This window comes from Piliocolobus tephrosceles, chromosome 17 (genome assembly GCF_002776525.5).
Source record: "Piliocolobus tephrosceles isolate RC106 chromosome 17, ASM277652v3, whole genome shotgun sequence".
NCBI lineage: Eukaryota > Metazoa > Chordata > Mammalia > Primates > Cercopithecidae > Piliocolobus > Piliocolobus tephrosceles.
Genome location: NC_045450.1, coordinates 20,649,951 through 20,664,055, shown reverse-complemented (window position 1 = coordinate 20,664,055; position 14,105 = coordinate 20,649,951). Strand labels below are relative to the sequence as shown.

At 46.3% G+C, this 14,105-nt stretch overlaps 1 protein-coding gene across 1 annotated transcript in view; it reads left to right on the top strand.

Annotated features, from left to right (window-relative positions):
• Window positions 1-3,033: 3,033 nt before the first annotated feature.
• Window positions 3,034-14,105, top strand: part of CDR2 (cerebellar degeneration related protein 2) — a 30,803-nt gene continuing 19,731 nt past the window's right edge. The window contains exon 1 of the mRNA XM_023225022.1: window positions 3,034-3,429. Coding sequence (XP_023080790.1) covers window positions 3,354-3,429 — 76 coding nt within the window. The 5' untranslated portion in view covers window positions 3,034-3,353. The remainder of the gene's footprint in view (window positions 3,430-14,105) is intronic.

Genomic DNA, 14,105 nt, shown 5'->3' with positions numbered 1-14,105 from the left:
ACTTGCTCTCTTTCCAAAGGACTCTATCTCTAGTGTTTAAGATAGTTTGTTTTAAGTGATCTTATTTGAACTCTGAATGTCTCGATCTGAATATGGACAACTAGGGCAGTAGAAGAGGCTTTACAGGGGACCTTACTTTCTTTATTCTTTTTCTTTCTTTTCTTTTTTTTTTGTTTGAGACAGCGTCTCACTCTATTGCCCAGGCTGGAGTATAGTGTCACGGGCTCTGATCACTGCAAAGTCTGCCTCTGAAGTTCAAGGGATTCTTGTGCCTTGGCCTCCCATGTAGCTGGGATTACAGGCTTGCACCACCACTCCTGGCTAATTTTTGTATTTTTAGTAGAGACTGGCCACCTTATTGGCCAGGCTGGTCTTAAACTCCCAACCTCAGGTGATTCGCCTGCCTTGGCCTCCCAAAGACCTGGGATTACAGGCATGAGCCACTGCACCCAGCCTTTTTCTTTTTTTTTTCTTTTCTTTTTTTTTTTGAGACGGCGTCTTGCTCTGCTGTCACCTATCATAGCTCATCATAACTTCGAACTCCTGGGCGCAAGCAATTCTCCCACCTCAGCCTCCCAAGTAGCTGGGTAGCTGGGACTACAGGTGCGCCAGTAACATTTTGCCTTTCTGAAGAAAGGGATTTGTGAGTTTACCATTCCTCTTTTATTATTATTATTACTCTCTAACAGTGTTATTCCTTCTACATTTTTTGCTTGGCATCCTACTGTAAGAAAGAGCTTTCTTTCCACTCCCATTTATTTATATCAGTATGGACTCATGGATTCTTTCTTCTTTTATTCAATGGGTTATAATCCATTACTATGATTATTTATTGTGGTGCTCATAATTGGTCCTCAAGGGTACCTGCACTTTTACAGTATAGGTCACAAGCACACAGTCTTACATTTAAAATGAGCACAGAATACCTGCTTTTGGGGTCTCTCTTTGATTCAGATAGCTCTGTGAGCAAGGCAAACAATCATCTTTCCTGTAAACTCTTTGCTAAAAGGCTTCTCTGCTGGTACTGAGTATGGCGAGAACTCTAGGTTTTCTCACTCTAGGTCCCTTGTGCTTTCCACTCTATTCAGCAGTCTCCTTTAAGGACTGAAGGGTAAAAACTGTAGGCAACAACTCCACAGTGGGAGGTCTTGTCCTTGGCAAGATTTCTCCAGAGTAGCCTACAGCCTATGCTATAAGGTAACCCTGGAGTCAACTGCTGTTTGATACAGCATCAGCGTGAGGTTAGGGTATGCTGATTTGAGCAAAGATGGGAGGTAGAGAGACACCCAGAATTTTATTACCCACAACAATTATTTAGGATGAGTTTTTCCCCTCTTCAAATTACCCAAGTCCTTTTTGTTTTATACAGAAAGACAAAAATAGCTTGAGTCTATAATTCCTTCCCTACAATTTCCCTTATTTTTAATGTGCAAGTGCTTAAAAAGCAAGATCACAGAAGGGTTTATAACAAAAAGCCAAAGTCCCCAGCCTCAACTCACTCCTCCTCTTAGGAAAACTTTTTTTTTTTTCCAGACGGAGTTTCGCTCCTGTTGCTCAGGCTGGAGTGCAATGGTGCGATCTCGGCTCAGTGCAACCTCCGCCTCCCGGGTTTCAAGCAATTCTCCTGCCTCAGCCTTCCAAGTAGTTGGGATTACAGGCATGCGCCACCATGCCCGGCTAATTTTGTATTTTTAGTAGAGATGGGGGTTTCTCCAAGTTGGTCAGGCTGGTCTCGAACTCCTGACCTCAGGTGATCCGCCAGCCTCCGTCTTCCAAAATGCTAGATTACAAGCATGAGCCACCGCGTCCGGCCTCGGAAAACTCTTAACTGCTTCCCATTTTTAGTTCTGGCAGCTCTCCATATTTGCGGAAACGATTTATTGGATTATCAACGTAAGGTATTACTTGTCGACTCACTGCTAAAATAGATCAGGATTTAACACTCCTCTCCACCTCTTCCCTCTTTCCGAATTTCTAACAGTTTATTACCTTATGTTCTAGAGATAATCTTTCAATTATATACTTAAACCTCGATTTTTTTGTTTCGTTGCTCAAAATTAGCTAGATATTGGCCCTGCTGTCTTCCATCCGCTGCAATTTTACCTTTACGTCAAGGTTGAGAACATTGACCTTCAGGTCTGTCATCCTGCTTAAGAGTTTCCGTGCTTTGTCTGTAAGATGGTGCTAAAAGCTTTACTCATGAGCAGTGTTTGCTGGGTTATGTCGGTGGAGGACAGCGTGCTCTGCCTTGCTGGCTACTAAGTGCTGGGGCTGCAGCCTGACCCCTCCAGATGCAATGCCACGTCCCCAGATGCTTAACTTGTGGTCTAGGGGTACCTTTTAAAAATCGTTGCAACACTGCTTACAATTTTCCCCCTCCAAGTGGACAGCTTCGGGCATCCCTCACCGCCCCAGATTCTCAACGGGGTCTGGCGCCCACCGTTTTAGGGAGCGTAATTCCCAGGGCTCAGATGTCAACGAGACAGGAGCTACCGCTCAGTGGGCGTTTTCTCAGCCCTAAACTCCCGATCGTCTCGAGTACCCCGCCGGACCCGGAGCAAATCTCAGAGTCAACATGCGAGAAGCGGCAGCCGGGCGGCGGACCTCCGGCTTCCGGCACCCTCGCGCTTCCCGCCGGCACGAAGGACTCCCCTCGACAACCGCCCGCCTCTCAGAAGCCGAAGTCATAGGCCCTCCGGCCTGCGCTGCCTGTCCACGGACGCGCCGGCCTCGGGACACCCACCACAGCGGCAGGACTCGCCTCCGCCAGCTCCACAGCCCGGAACCCAGAACGCGCTCCTAGGAGCCGCACAGCGCAGATCAGGGGGCGGGCTTTCGGCCGCACCCCTTCACTGTTTCCCCGCCTTCTTTGTTTATTTCTGGCCCGTCATTGGCTGCTTGGCCTCGAGACCGGGCGAGCCGCGGGTCTTCGGAGAGAGGTGATTGGACGAAGTCCCTGTCGCTCAGCCAGCGGCCCGCTCGCGATTGGTTGAGGCGCCGCCGGGGGTTTGAATCGCATCCCCGGCCGGGGAGGGTTCTGCCAAAGTGCCACGTTGGGCCCGGCGGCGGCGTGAAGACCGGCGGCAGCGTGAGAACCTGGCTCCCGGCGTTCGCGCCGTAACGCCCGGCCGTTGGGGCCGTTGGGAGGTGCTAGGCGAGTCGAAGCAGCCGGTCGGTAGGCGGCGGCCGCCGGCGGGAACGGGGCTGAGGCGGCGCGGCGGAGCCTGGGCGGCGGCGCGTCCCGCCCGAGGGCGGCTCTGGCTGAGGGCGGAGGGGCCGGGGAAGAGCCCGGGGCAGCGGCTGAGGCGGGACGGCGGCGGCAGGGACCGCTGCCCCTAGAGGACCCAGCCGAGATGCTGGCGGAAAACCTGGTGGAGGAGTTTGAGATGGAGGACGAGCCGTGGTACGACCACCAGGACCTCCAGCAAGGTGAGGGCGGGGGCGCCCCGTGGGCGGGCGGCGGCCTGGCCCGGGAGGCCCCCGCTGCGAAACTGTCAAAAAGTTGCTTTCTCTGGCAGCTGAGGATGCAGGTGCCGGGAAGGGCTCGGGCTCACCTGGCGGCGGGGCCGGCCGTGCCCGTGGATCCCGCCCGCAGGAAGCCTCGGCGCGCGGCCCACGGCCCTGCTAATGCGCAGTTGAATATCAGCCCCGAGGCGCATAGGGGCCAGGGACGCGCCAGGCACCGTTTTAAGCGCTTTCCGTGGATTAGCTAGTTTAATCCTCAGTGCATTCCCCCGAGGCAGACCGGGTGAGCCAGTGTGTCCCGCAGTAAGTGGCAGAGCCCGAGAAGCTGCCCCCTCGCAGGCTGTCTAGCCCAGCGCCTTTCATGGCCAGCACGGAGGGCCGGCTGCTGCAGGTGGTAGTGGTTTTGTGATGTAGCGGGAGCTGTGCGCTCTGCACCGTAACTCTAGGAGACAGTAACTTTTTAAAAATTTATTAATGTTTGAGGATACATAGTAGGTGTATATATTTATGGGGTACGTGAGATGTTTGGATACAGGCATGCAGTGTGAAATAAGCACGTGATGGAGAACGGGGCGTCCATCCCTTCCAGCATTTATCCATTGAGGTACAAACAGTCCAATTACACTGAGAGAGAGTAACTTTTGTTATCCCATTTTCCAGATGAGGAAAGCGGAGGTTGAAACGGTTAAGTGGCTTGCCTAGAACTAAGTGGGGGAGGGAGTGTTTTTTGAACCCACACACTCAAAAGGAGGAGTTGTAGTCACTCCTCAAACCCCCATCCCTTCCTTACCATCTTAGTTAACAGTTTTTTTTTCAGTTGGGCATTAAGCTGTTACGCATAGTTCACCAGATGCCAGTTGAAATGACAGAAGAGCGCTTCTACTTCTGCCACTTTTCTTCAGTTTGCATGCCAGCTTTTACTTAGAAATAGGCCTGCCGATGGTGTCTCCAGAGAACAATTGTAGAGCAGCCAACACTTTGGGGCCAGTGGGGCCCCACTTTTTTTTATACTAATAGCAGGAGCTGGCAACTGGGGAGCACTTTTGATGTGCCTAACACTGATAGGCCCATAACACAGTTGCTCATTATATCTCCCAGTAACACAATAGAGGTGGCAATGTTGGGGAGTGCTAGGGTTCCCCTTAAGACTCCAGAGCAAACATTCTTAACCGCTATACTGAACACTGAATAATCCTCAGGAATTTTTCCTGGCATCTTTGGTTTTTGCAATTCTGTGTAAATGCTTTCAGCTCTAATCTTGCAGTGAAAATTAACATCTCATTTAGTTAAATATTAAATGATGATGATGCTTGCTCATGCTTACCACTGAACATGGCAGAAGGAAACAGTGTAGACTTGAATAATTCAGAAAAGGAAAATAAAATGAGCACCTCTTTTGGAAAAAGATAATTTCTTAAATTAACATGCAATCACTTTAACCAAAGTAATTCACCTTTAGTACGCTTATAGAATCCCAGCTGCTTAGTGGTTGCAGTGCAGTGTTTGGTGGCATCATCTTCTTTATGTCCAAAGGACAAATTTCTCATACATTTTAACAAACCTGTTTTCAGATTTCCCCATAGGGACTGATGGCCTAGTTTGATAGTTTCTCCAGGATTTGTGAGGCAACCACTGTGCCATTGCAATATTTCCCTATAATTTAATTTGTATCATCACAACTAAATATTTTTCTTTCCTGTATTTAAGAAGCATAGGCCGGGTGCGGTGGCTCACCCCTGTAATCCCAGCACTTTGGGAGGCTGCGGCGGGTGGATCACAAGATCAGGAGTTTGAGACCAGCCTGACCAACAGGGTGAAACCCCGTCTCTACTAAAAATATAAAAATTAGCCAGGCGTGCCTGTGATTAACATGTGCCTGTAATCCCAGCTACTCAGGAGGCTGAGGCAGGAGAATTGCTTGAATACAGAAGGTGGAGGTTGCAGTGAGCCGAGATGGCGCCCCAGCACTCCAGCCTGGGTGACATGAGACTCTGTCTTAAAAAAAAAAAAAAAAAAAAAAAAATTTAGGAAGCGTAAATCCTTAAGGGTATAGAGGAGGCAGGTTCTTTTTTCTGGTATTTCTAGCATCTAGCATAATACTTGGCACATACTAGAAGCTCGATTTTAGTATTTGTTGAACTGCACTGAAGCACTAGCACAGAAGTGTTTTCATGGCTCTCTTCCATCAGGTGCCTTAGTCCACGCTGCATTCTCCCACTGTTGGAGGTTGTTTGGAACAACCAGCTGTAACACTTCAGGCTATCAAGCAGCAAGTGCAGTGTGTCAGGGTTACACGTGGAATTCTCTTTAACCTCTGATCAAAATAAAGTCATCAACTCTTCAAGTTTAACCTTAAAAACACAGGTCTGGCCAGGCGCGGTGGCTCACGCCTATAATCCCAGCACTTTGGGAGGTCGAGGCAGGTGTATCACAAGGTCAGGAGATTGAGACCATCCTGGCTAACACAGTGAAACCCTGTCTCTACTAAAAATACAAAAAAAAAATTAGCCGGGCATGGTCGTGGGCGCCTGTAGTCTCAGCTACTCAGGAGGCTGAGGCAGGAGAATGGCGTGAACCCGGGAGGCGGAGCTTTCAGTAAGCTGAGATCGCACCACTGCACTCCAGGCTGGGCAACAGAGCGAGACTCCGTCTCAAAAAAAAATTTTAAAAACCACACAGGTCTGGGCTGGGTGCAGTGGCTCATGCCTGTAATCCCAGCACTTTGGGAGGCCGAGGCGGGTGTATCACCTGAGGCCAGGAGTTCGAGACCAGCCTGGCCAACATGGTGAAACTCCATCTCTACTAAAAATACAGAATTAGCTGGGCGTGGTGGCAGCCCCCTGTAATCCTAGCTACTTGGGAGGCTGAGGCAGGAGAATGCTTGAAACTGGGAGGCAGAGTTGCAGTGAGCTGAGATCATGCCATTGCACTCCAGCCTGGATGGTAAGAACGAAACTGAAAACACACACACACACACACACACACGGGTCTGAACCTCTTTACTGCCAGTTGCATTTCTGAGTTTTCCAAAGGGCTGCTACCTTATCACAGTGGACTTTGACATACCCCTCTATGTCATAACCAACTATATGGAGTACGAATAGAAGATGTGAAATTCCAACAATTATAACTTGTGAATATGGCCTGTCAATAAAGGCTACAGTGTGAATAAAAGGGTATTCTTTCCCCAGTTTTGCTAAATTTTAAACTCCTAAACTTTTAACAGATTTTAAAACTTGTTCATTTCTCAAAAAGGTATTATCTGCTCTTTGCCAGGTATTCGCCTAGGCACTGGGGCCACAGCGCCTCCCCACATGTTTGGATAGGCAAGATTCCTACTCCCATAGAGTGAATGTTCCGGAATCTGTTCACTAGAGAAGCTTGGAGGTGCTGCCTCATGGGATGTGCCCACTACAGCACCTCGTACGTTGTAGGCCCTCAGTAGACCCTTGCTGCTGAATTAAGTTTGGGAGCAGGTCTGTCCTGTTAAACAGATTATTCAGCAGGTCTAGTGGGATTTTATGTGCAGGCATCTGTCCATTCTTTTAACATCCTCATTATTACTGAACGAGGCTTATTTGGAGAGAACTGCTGAAATTTTTTTTTTTTTTTTTTTTTTTTTTTTTTGAGGTGGGGTCTCGCTCTGTCCCCAGGCAGGAGTGCAGTGGCACACTCTCGGCTTACTGCAATCTCCGCCTCCCAGGTTCAAGCCATTCTCCTGCCTCAGCCTCCCAAGTAGCTGGGACTACAGGCACACGCCACCACACCCATTTAATTTTTGTATTTTTAGTAGAGATGGGGTTTCGCCATGTTGGCCAGGATGGTCTCGATCTCCTGACCTTGTGATCTACCTGCCTCAGCCTCCCAAAGTGCTGAGATTACAGGCGTGAACCACCGCACCTGGCCAGAAAACAACTTTTAATGATCTTGTTCTCAAACTCTTACAACTACAAAATGTTTTCCTTTAGTAGTAGAAGCCATGAGCTAAGTAGATTGAATCTTTGTATCAAAGTTTCCTAGGGTATCCTTTTTTAAATTGAAATTGCTGGAAAATTCTAACCTCAGTAAACTCTGGTCTGCTATTCATACTTTGTTAGAAACATGTAAAGCTGTTTTTGTGTAGGCAGGAGGAGAAAACCCTTTGCTGTTACGAAACACTTTGATGAAGAGACTGTCTTTTGTCAGAGGGCTGAGTTGGCTCAATAGGAATACTGACAATAATCTCTGTGGGTAAGATCTTTTCTGGGACAGCGGGAGCCTTCAGTGCAGGTAACGATGGTGCTTGCTTTGAAACATGCCCCTGAGAACAAGGTGGAAAGACTTCAGAGACTGGATTTTCTTTTAAACCAGCTGCTATTGTCATTTGGTGAGCTGTGCAAACTTAGAATAAGGATTCAGGTTTCTGTTATGTGGATCAGTAAATGAACTCTTAAGGAATCTTAAAATTTCAGGATGAGTACATCCTCCTTGTGTACAACTATTTTGCTGAATCACTGTTTGGAGGGTTATTAAAACTGACACCATCATTTTTCTTGATATTTATATTCAGGTTTTCTGCTTTCCCAATTATAGTAACGTTGGCAACAGGAGTTAAACAGAAGCATCACTAAATGACGTATTTGACTTTGTAATAGGAAAAACTTTCAGCCTTAATATTAGTGAATTACTCCTACAGACTACCAGCCAACATGGGAATATGTTGTCATTTTTTTTTTAAATAAACTAAAGTAAAATGGGAAAAATATCACGGTGGGTTTTAAAGTTTTCAAAATTCTGGAAGAAAGGTTCTTTAAAAAAATTACTTGGCTGCCAGTACTAATTTTTTGCCTAAAGTATAGAGCTGAGTATCTGTTTAAAGCTAACAGTTTACACCATTAAAAATATATTATTACCTGCAAAGACTCATTAGTGAAAGAATATTCAACATATGAAGGTATTGATATGTTGCAATTCTCAAGCCTGCAATAAATCTATGGTGTTTTTAGTAGTTGCCTAAGCCAAGCCAGTTCAATAGGATTTAGAAAAGACCCTCTTAATGAAAATTTTTTGTAATCCTGTAGAGATGAACAGGTGTACAAAGCTTCGAAACTTATTATTTCCTTTTCTTTTGTGCCTTAATTAAAACTGTAAGGGACATTCAATATTCTATTCCCTCCACTAATTATTTAGAAAACCTTGGGCTTACTGCCAGCTTTTGGCTTCTTTCGGTTATGGAAGCCAGCTGCTACTCAACAGGAAATGAACTTTTTTTAAAGACAAAAAAAGTCCGGTGTCTTTAAGCTAACAGATGAAGTAATATCCTATTATACAGTGTGACTTCACAGGAGTTTTCTTGTAGGTGAGACTTGTTAAAGTTCTATCCTTAACAGCCTATGAAATATTTAGGAGATTGAGACTTCAGGTTTCTGAGCCAGGTTGGTGCTTTGTTTTACTGGAAATAAGAATTGAGATAAGGACAAGCCTCAAATTCTTTTTTGTTTGCTATCTACTTAAGAGTGCTGTCCTTGGCATCTCTTTCTGCAGGAGCAGGGAAGAGGTTCCTGGCTGCTCTTAAGTAGCACAGGTAGTTCCATAACTGAATGAAAGTGGTTGGTGATAGTCTCAAGTCAGTCTTGATTCTGGGAGAGGTTTTGGCCCAGTTGGGTTTTTTTGGGTTTTTTTCCTGCTAAGAGATGAGGGCCTGCTATGTTGCCCATGCTGGTCTCGAACTCTTGGGCTCAAACAGTCCTTCCTCCTCGGCATCCCAGAGTGCTGAGATTGTGTCTGGAATTGATGGACTCTTGGTCTCACTGACTTCAAGAATGAAGCCACTGACCGGCGCACTGAGTGTTACAGTTCTTAAAGATGGTGTGTCTGGAGTTTTTCCTACAGACGTTCAGATGTGTCTGGCACTTCTTCCTTCTGGTGGGTTCGTGGTCTCGCTGTCAGGAGTGAAGCTGCAGACCTTCATGGTGTTACAGCTCACAAAGGCAGCATGGACCCAAAAAGTGAGCAGCAGCAAGGTTTATTGCAAAGAGCAAAAGAACAAAGCTTATACAGTGTGGAAGGGGACCCGAGCCAGTTGCCACTGCCAGCTCTGGCAGCCTGCTTTTATTCCCTTATCTGGCCCCACCTACAATCTGCTGATTGGTCTACTTCACAGAGAGCTGATTGGTCCGTTTTGACAGTGCTGATTGGTGCGTTTACAATCCTTGACCTAGATACAGAGTCACAGAGTGCTAGTTAGCTAGATACAGAGTTAGGTAGATACAGAGTACCAATTGGTGTATTTACAAACCCTGAGCTAGACACAGAGTGCTGATTGGTGCATTTACAATCCTTGAGCTAGACAGAGTCACAGAGTGCTAGTCCTCCAAGTCTCCACTAGGTTAGCTAGATACAGAGTACCAATTGGTGTATTCACAAACCCTGACCTAAAGGCAGAGTGCTGATTGGTGTATTCACAAACCCTGAGCTAGACACAGTGCTGATTGGTGCACATACAATCCTCTGGGTATATATAAAAGTTCTCCAAGTTGCCATCCGTTTGAGGAGCCCAGTTGGCTTCACCCAGTGGATCCTGCACCTGGGATGAGAGCTGAGCTGCCCGCCAGTCCTGAGCCACGCCTCAGCCCTTGGACTGTCCATGGGACTGGGCACCACGGAGCAGGGGGAGGCGCCCCTAGGGGAGGCTGAGGCCACGTGGGCGTGGGAGCCCACCGCAGGGGGAGGAGCTCAGACATGGCTGGCTGCAGGTCCCGAGCCCTGCCCGAAGGCGAGGCAGCTAAGGCCCAGCGAGAATATGAGTGCCGGGCCTGCGGGCCTGCACTGCTGGGGTTGGGGCGCAACCCCCGCAGCTGCTGGCCCGGGTGCTAAACCCATCACTGCCCTGGGTCGGCCGCTCCGTGTGCAGGGCCCGCGGGGCCCGCCGGAACTCACACGGCCCGTGAGCACAGCCCGGGTTCCCTTCTGCGCCTCTCCCTCCACACTTCCCGGCAAGCAGAGGGAGGAGGCTTCTGCCTCAGCCAGCCCAGAGAGGGGCTCCCACGGTGCCGTGGCGGGCTGAAGGGCTCTTCAGGCACCGCCGGAATGGAAGCCGAGGCTGGAGACGCTGAGAGTGAGGGCTGCTAGCACATTGTCACCTCTCAAGATTACAGGTATGAGCCACCACACCCGGCCCTTGGCTCAGGCTTTGATTGCTAGTTAAGAGCATCTTTGGTGAATCTTATCCTTCCCAGTGAGGAGTTACTCGCCACTTTACACATTTAAGAAGGAAAGACTTAAGTAATACCTAGGTAATGTTTTTATATTTTGTCTTTAATACAGTGTGGTAGCTTCCATGTGGGCCTATGTATACACATTACATACTCTGTGAGTACAAAATCATTTTTTCTGGAACATGTTCAACCATAGTTCCTTTTTCATTTGATGAAAACAAGGTATTAACCTGCCTGGGGTTGTATGTGCTTTCACTAGCAGAGCAGGCAACAAAAACCCAAATACTTGAACTCTTACTTTCTCATTGCAATCTGTGAAAACAAGAAATTAAGTACCTCAACACGGGGGAAATTTGTATTCTCTACCTTAAAGAAACCTGTGGACTTCTCTTTCAATTGCCTTAAAACTCTGCAGATGAAGATAACAAAGAATCATGATGAGAGTGAGAGTGAAAACCTGTTGGCCTAAGAGTTTCTGTCTGATCTGTGACTCACCTTGGAGCTTGATTAGGTCAGTTAACAGCTTTGTGCTTCTGGCTGTCTCAGCTGAGAAACTGCACTAAATACCTTCAAAGATAATAAAGACTAATGTCTCTGGAAAACAAAAAGTAGGCTGGGCGCAGTGACTTATGCCTATAATCCCTAGCACTTGGGAAGGCCACAGTGGGCGTATCACTTGAGGTCAGGATTTCAAGACCAGCCTGGCCAACATGGTGAAACCCCATCTCTACTAAAAATACAAAAATTAGCCGGGTGTGGCGGTGGGCACCTGTAATCCCAGCTACTCAGGAGGCTGAGGCAGGAGAATCGCTTGAATCCAGGAGGCACAGGTTGCAGTGAGCTGCGATTGCACCACTGCACTCCAGCCTGGGTGACAGGAATGAGACTCCATCTCAAATAAATAATGACAAGAAAAAGACTAATGTTTCTTAAATGCTTTGAGCTATATGTAAAAGTTCTGTGTTTTGTAAATACAGGTTATTTCATAGACTTATTAATGGAAGTCTTTTTGTTTGTTATGTTTTTGTTTTTGTTTTTTTTTTTGAGACAGGGCCTCACTGTATTTTTGGTAGAGATGACATTTCACCATGTTGCCCTGACAGGTCTTGAACTTCTGAGCTCAAGCAGTCCACCTGGCTCACCCTCCCAAAGTGCTGGGATTATAGGCATGACCCACTGCACCTGGTTTCTAGTCTTAATGTAATGACTCTAATAGACATTGTTAGTTTTGAAATCACAAGAGAATGTGTTTTAGCACCTATCTACCAACAGTACACTGTTTTATTTTAAATGGGTGTAAAATATTTTTAAATGATCTGGATTTGGGTGTGGTGGGTTTTGCTGCTTTTTCTAGAGTGAAAACTAACCAAGTAGAATACTAATGATGCACTTGAGTGGACATTAAAACAACTAATGCTGTTGTTACCATTTACTCAAGGCTGAGTTTTACTATCAGTGGTGGATAGCTAGTAAGCGTTATTTGTCAACCTCTAAAAATTAAGTTTAAAAATAATTCTGTAGTGAGTTTCCTTGTTTTTATGATAAATATTTTTTCATAATATTTTTATGACATTAACTGAGGCTGCTTTCCATCATACCTAAAATAAAACTTAAACTTTACCTACCATGGGCTGTAAAATCCTATTTGATCTGCGCTCTCATGCCTCTATCATACTGGCTGCTTGTCAGGTTGTAGAATATGCCAAATTCATGGCAAGTTCTTCATCCTTCAAGCTTCAGCTAAAAGGTCTTCTCAGACCTTCCCTATGACCTCTCTTTCTAAATTGGGCCCTAGGCTGGGCACTGTGGCTCATGCCTATAATCCCAACATTTTGGGAGGCTGAGGTGGGAGGATGTGTTGAGGCCAGAAGTTTGAGATCATCCTGGGCAGCATTGTAAGACCCTGTCTCTACAATAAATCAGTAAGTAAGTAAGCTGGGTTTGGTAGTGCGTGCCTGTATTCCCAGCTACTTGGCAGGCTGAGGCAGGAAGATCACTTGAGCCCAGGAATCCAAGGCTACAGTGAGCCATGAGTGCACCACTGCACTCCAGCGTGACAACAGAGCGAGACGATGCCTAATAAAGAGAAAGAAAAAGAAAGCCCTTTGTTCATTGTCACCAAATCCAGGTTCCCCCTCTACCCTATCTTTTAGACTTTATATTGGTCAACAAATCCTTTAGCTTTACTTTCAAAACATGTCAGAATTCTGCCTCTTCTCTCCATCTTCATCTCTGCCACCCTGGTCCAAGCCACCATCATCTCTCACCCAGATGATTGCAGTATCTTTCTGTCACTCTGCTCCCACCTTTGTCCCATTCACTCTGTATAATAGCAGCCAGGGTGATCCTGTCAAGCCTCCATTGGAGTCCTTTTCATTTGGGGTAAAAGCCAAACTCTTGACCTCTTTAGTTAGGCCCTCCCCAAACTGGCCATCTTGGAGCCCCTCTGATTTGACTCCCCGCCCCCCACCCCACACAATACATTCTGCTCCACTCTCCTCAGCCTCCTTAATGGCTCAGTCATGCTTCCTCCCAGGGGCTTTGCACTTGCCTTGCCTCTGCCTGGAGTGCTGTTTCCCTACACGGATCTACATGGGTCACTTATTCCATTCCTTCATATATGAATTATAATGTGGCCCTAGTCACATGCTCTTAAATTTCAGCCTTCCACATCCACACTCCTCCTGTACTTCTTTCTTGCTTTATTTTTTCTCTTTAGCATTTATCACTATCATGTTTTATTCTGCTGTTTCTCCCAATAGAATATAAGCTCCATGAGGGCAGGGATTTTTTTTAATGTGAGTTCCTTATGGCTCCTGGGCACTATCCCAGTGCCTAGAATAGTGTCTAATATTATTGAGTATATGCATGCATGCATGAATACTGTTTATCACAGTATGTGAGTTTAGTTACTCATTTGTCTGGCTTCCTCCACTAATCTGGGAATGTCAGAAAGCAGGACTTCATTTTATTCTGTAGCTAATGCTTAGCATAGTGCCTGGCGACAAAAACATTCATTTGTGAATCAGTGAATATCAGTAGTAGTTTGTGTGCATATTGCAACTTAGTTTGTAAAGTACTCCTTTATTATTATTTCATTTGATTTTCACAATCTTACATTGATAAGACAGTCATCTCTCTAAACAAGAATACTAATTATAGGGGCCTCTAAAGTCACCATATTGAAAATATTCTGGTAAATGATAGAACTGGGCCTGAGACTTACCTGCCCAGAGTGCAGTGCATTTCCCACTGTATCAAAGGCCTGCTCCAGAAGATGTACTATGCAGAGAAGTATTTCAATGACCTGTGTTACAACTAGTGTCCTTTCTTATATTGTTAACTAAATTTTTATTTCTGGGAGTTGAGTATAATATAAATAAATCCTGTTTATGGACATTATGCCTAAGAATAGAGAGAGTTGAAAAATGAGATTTAAAATAA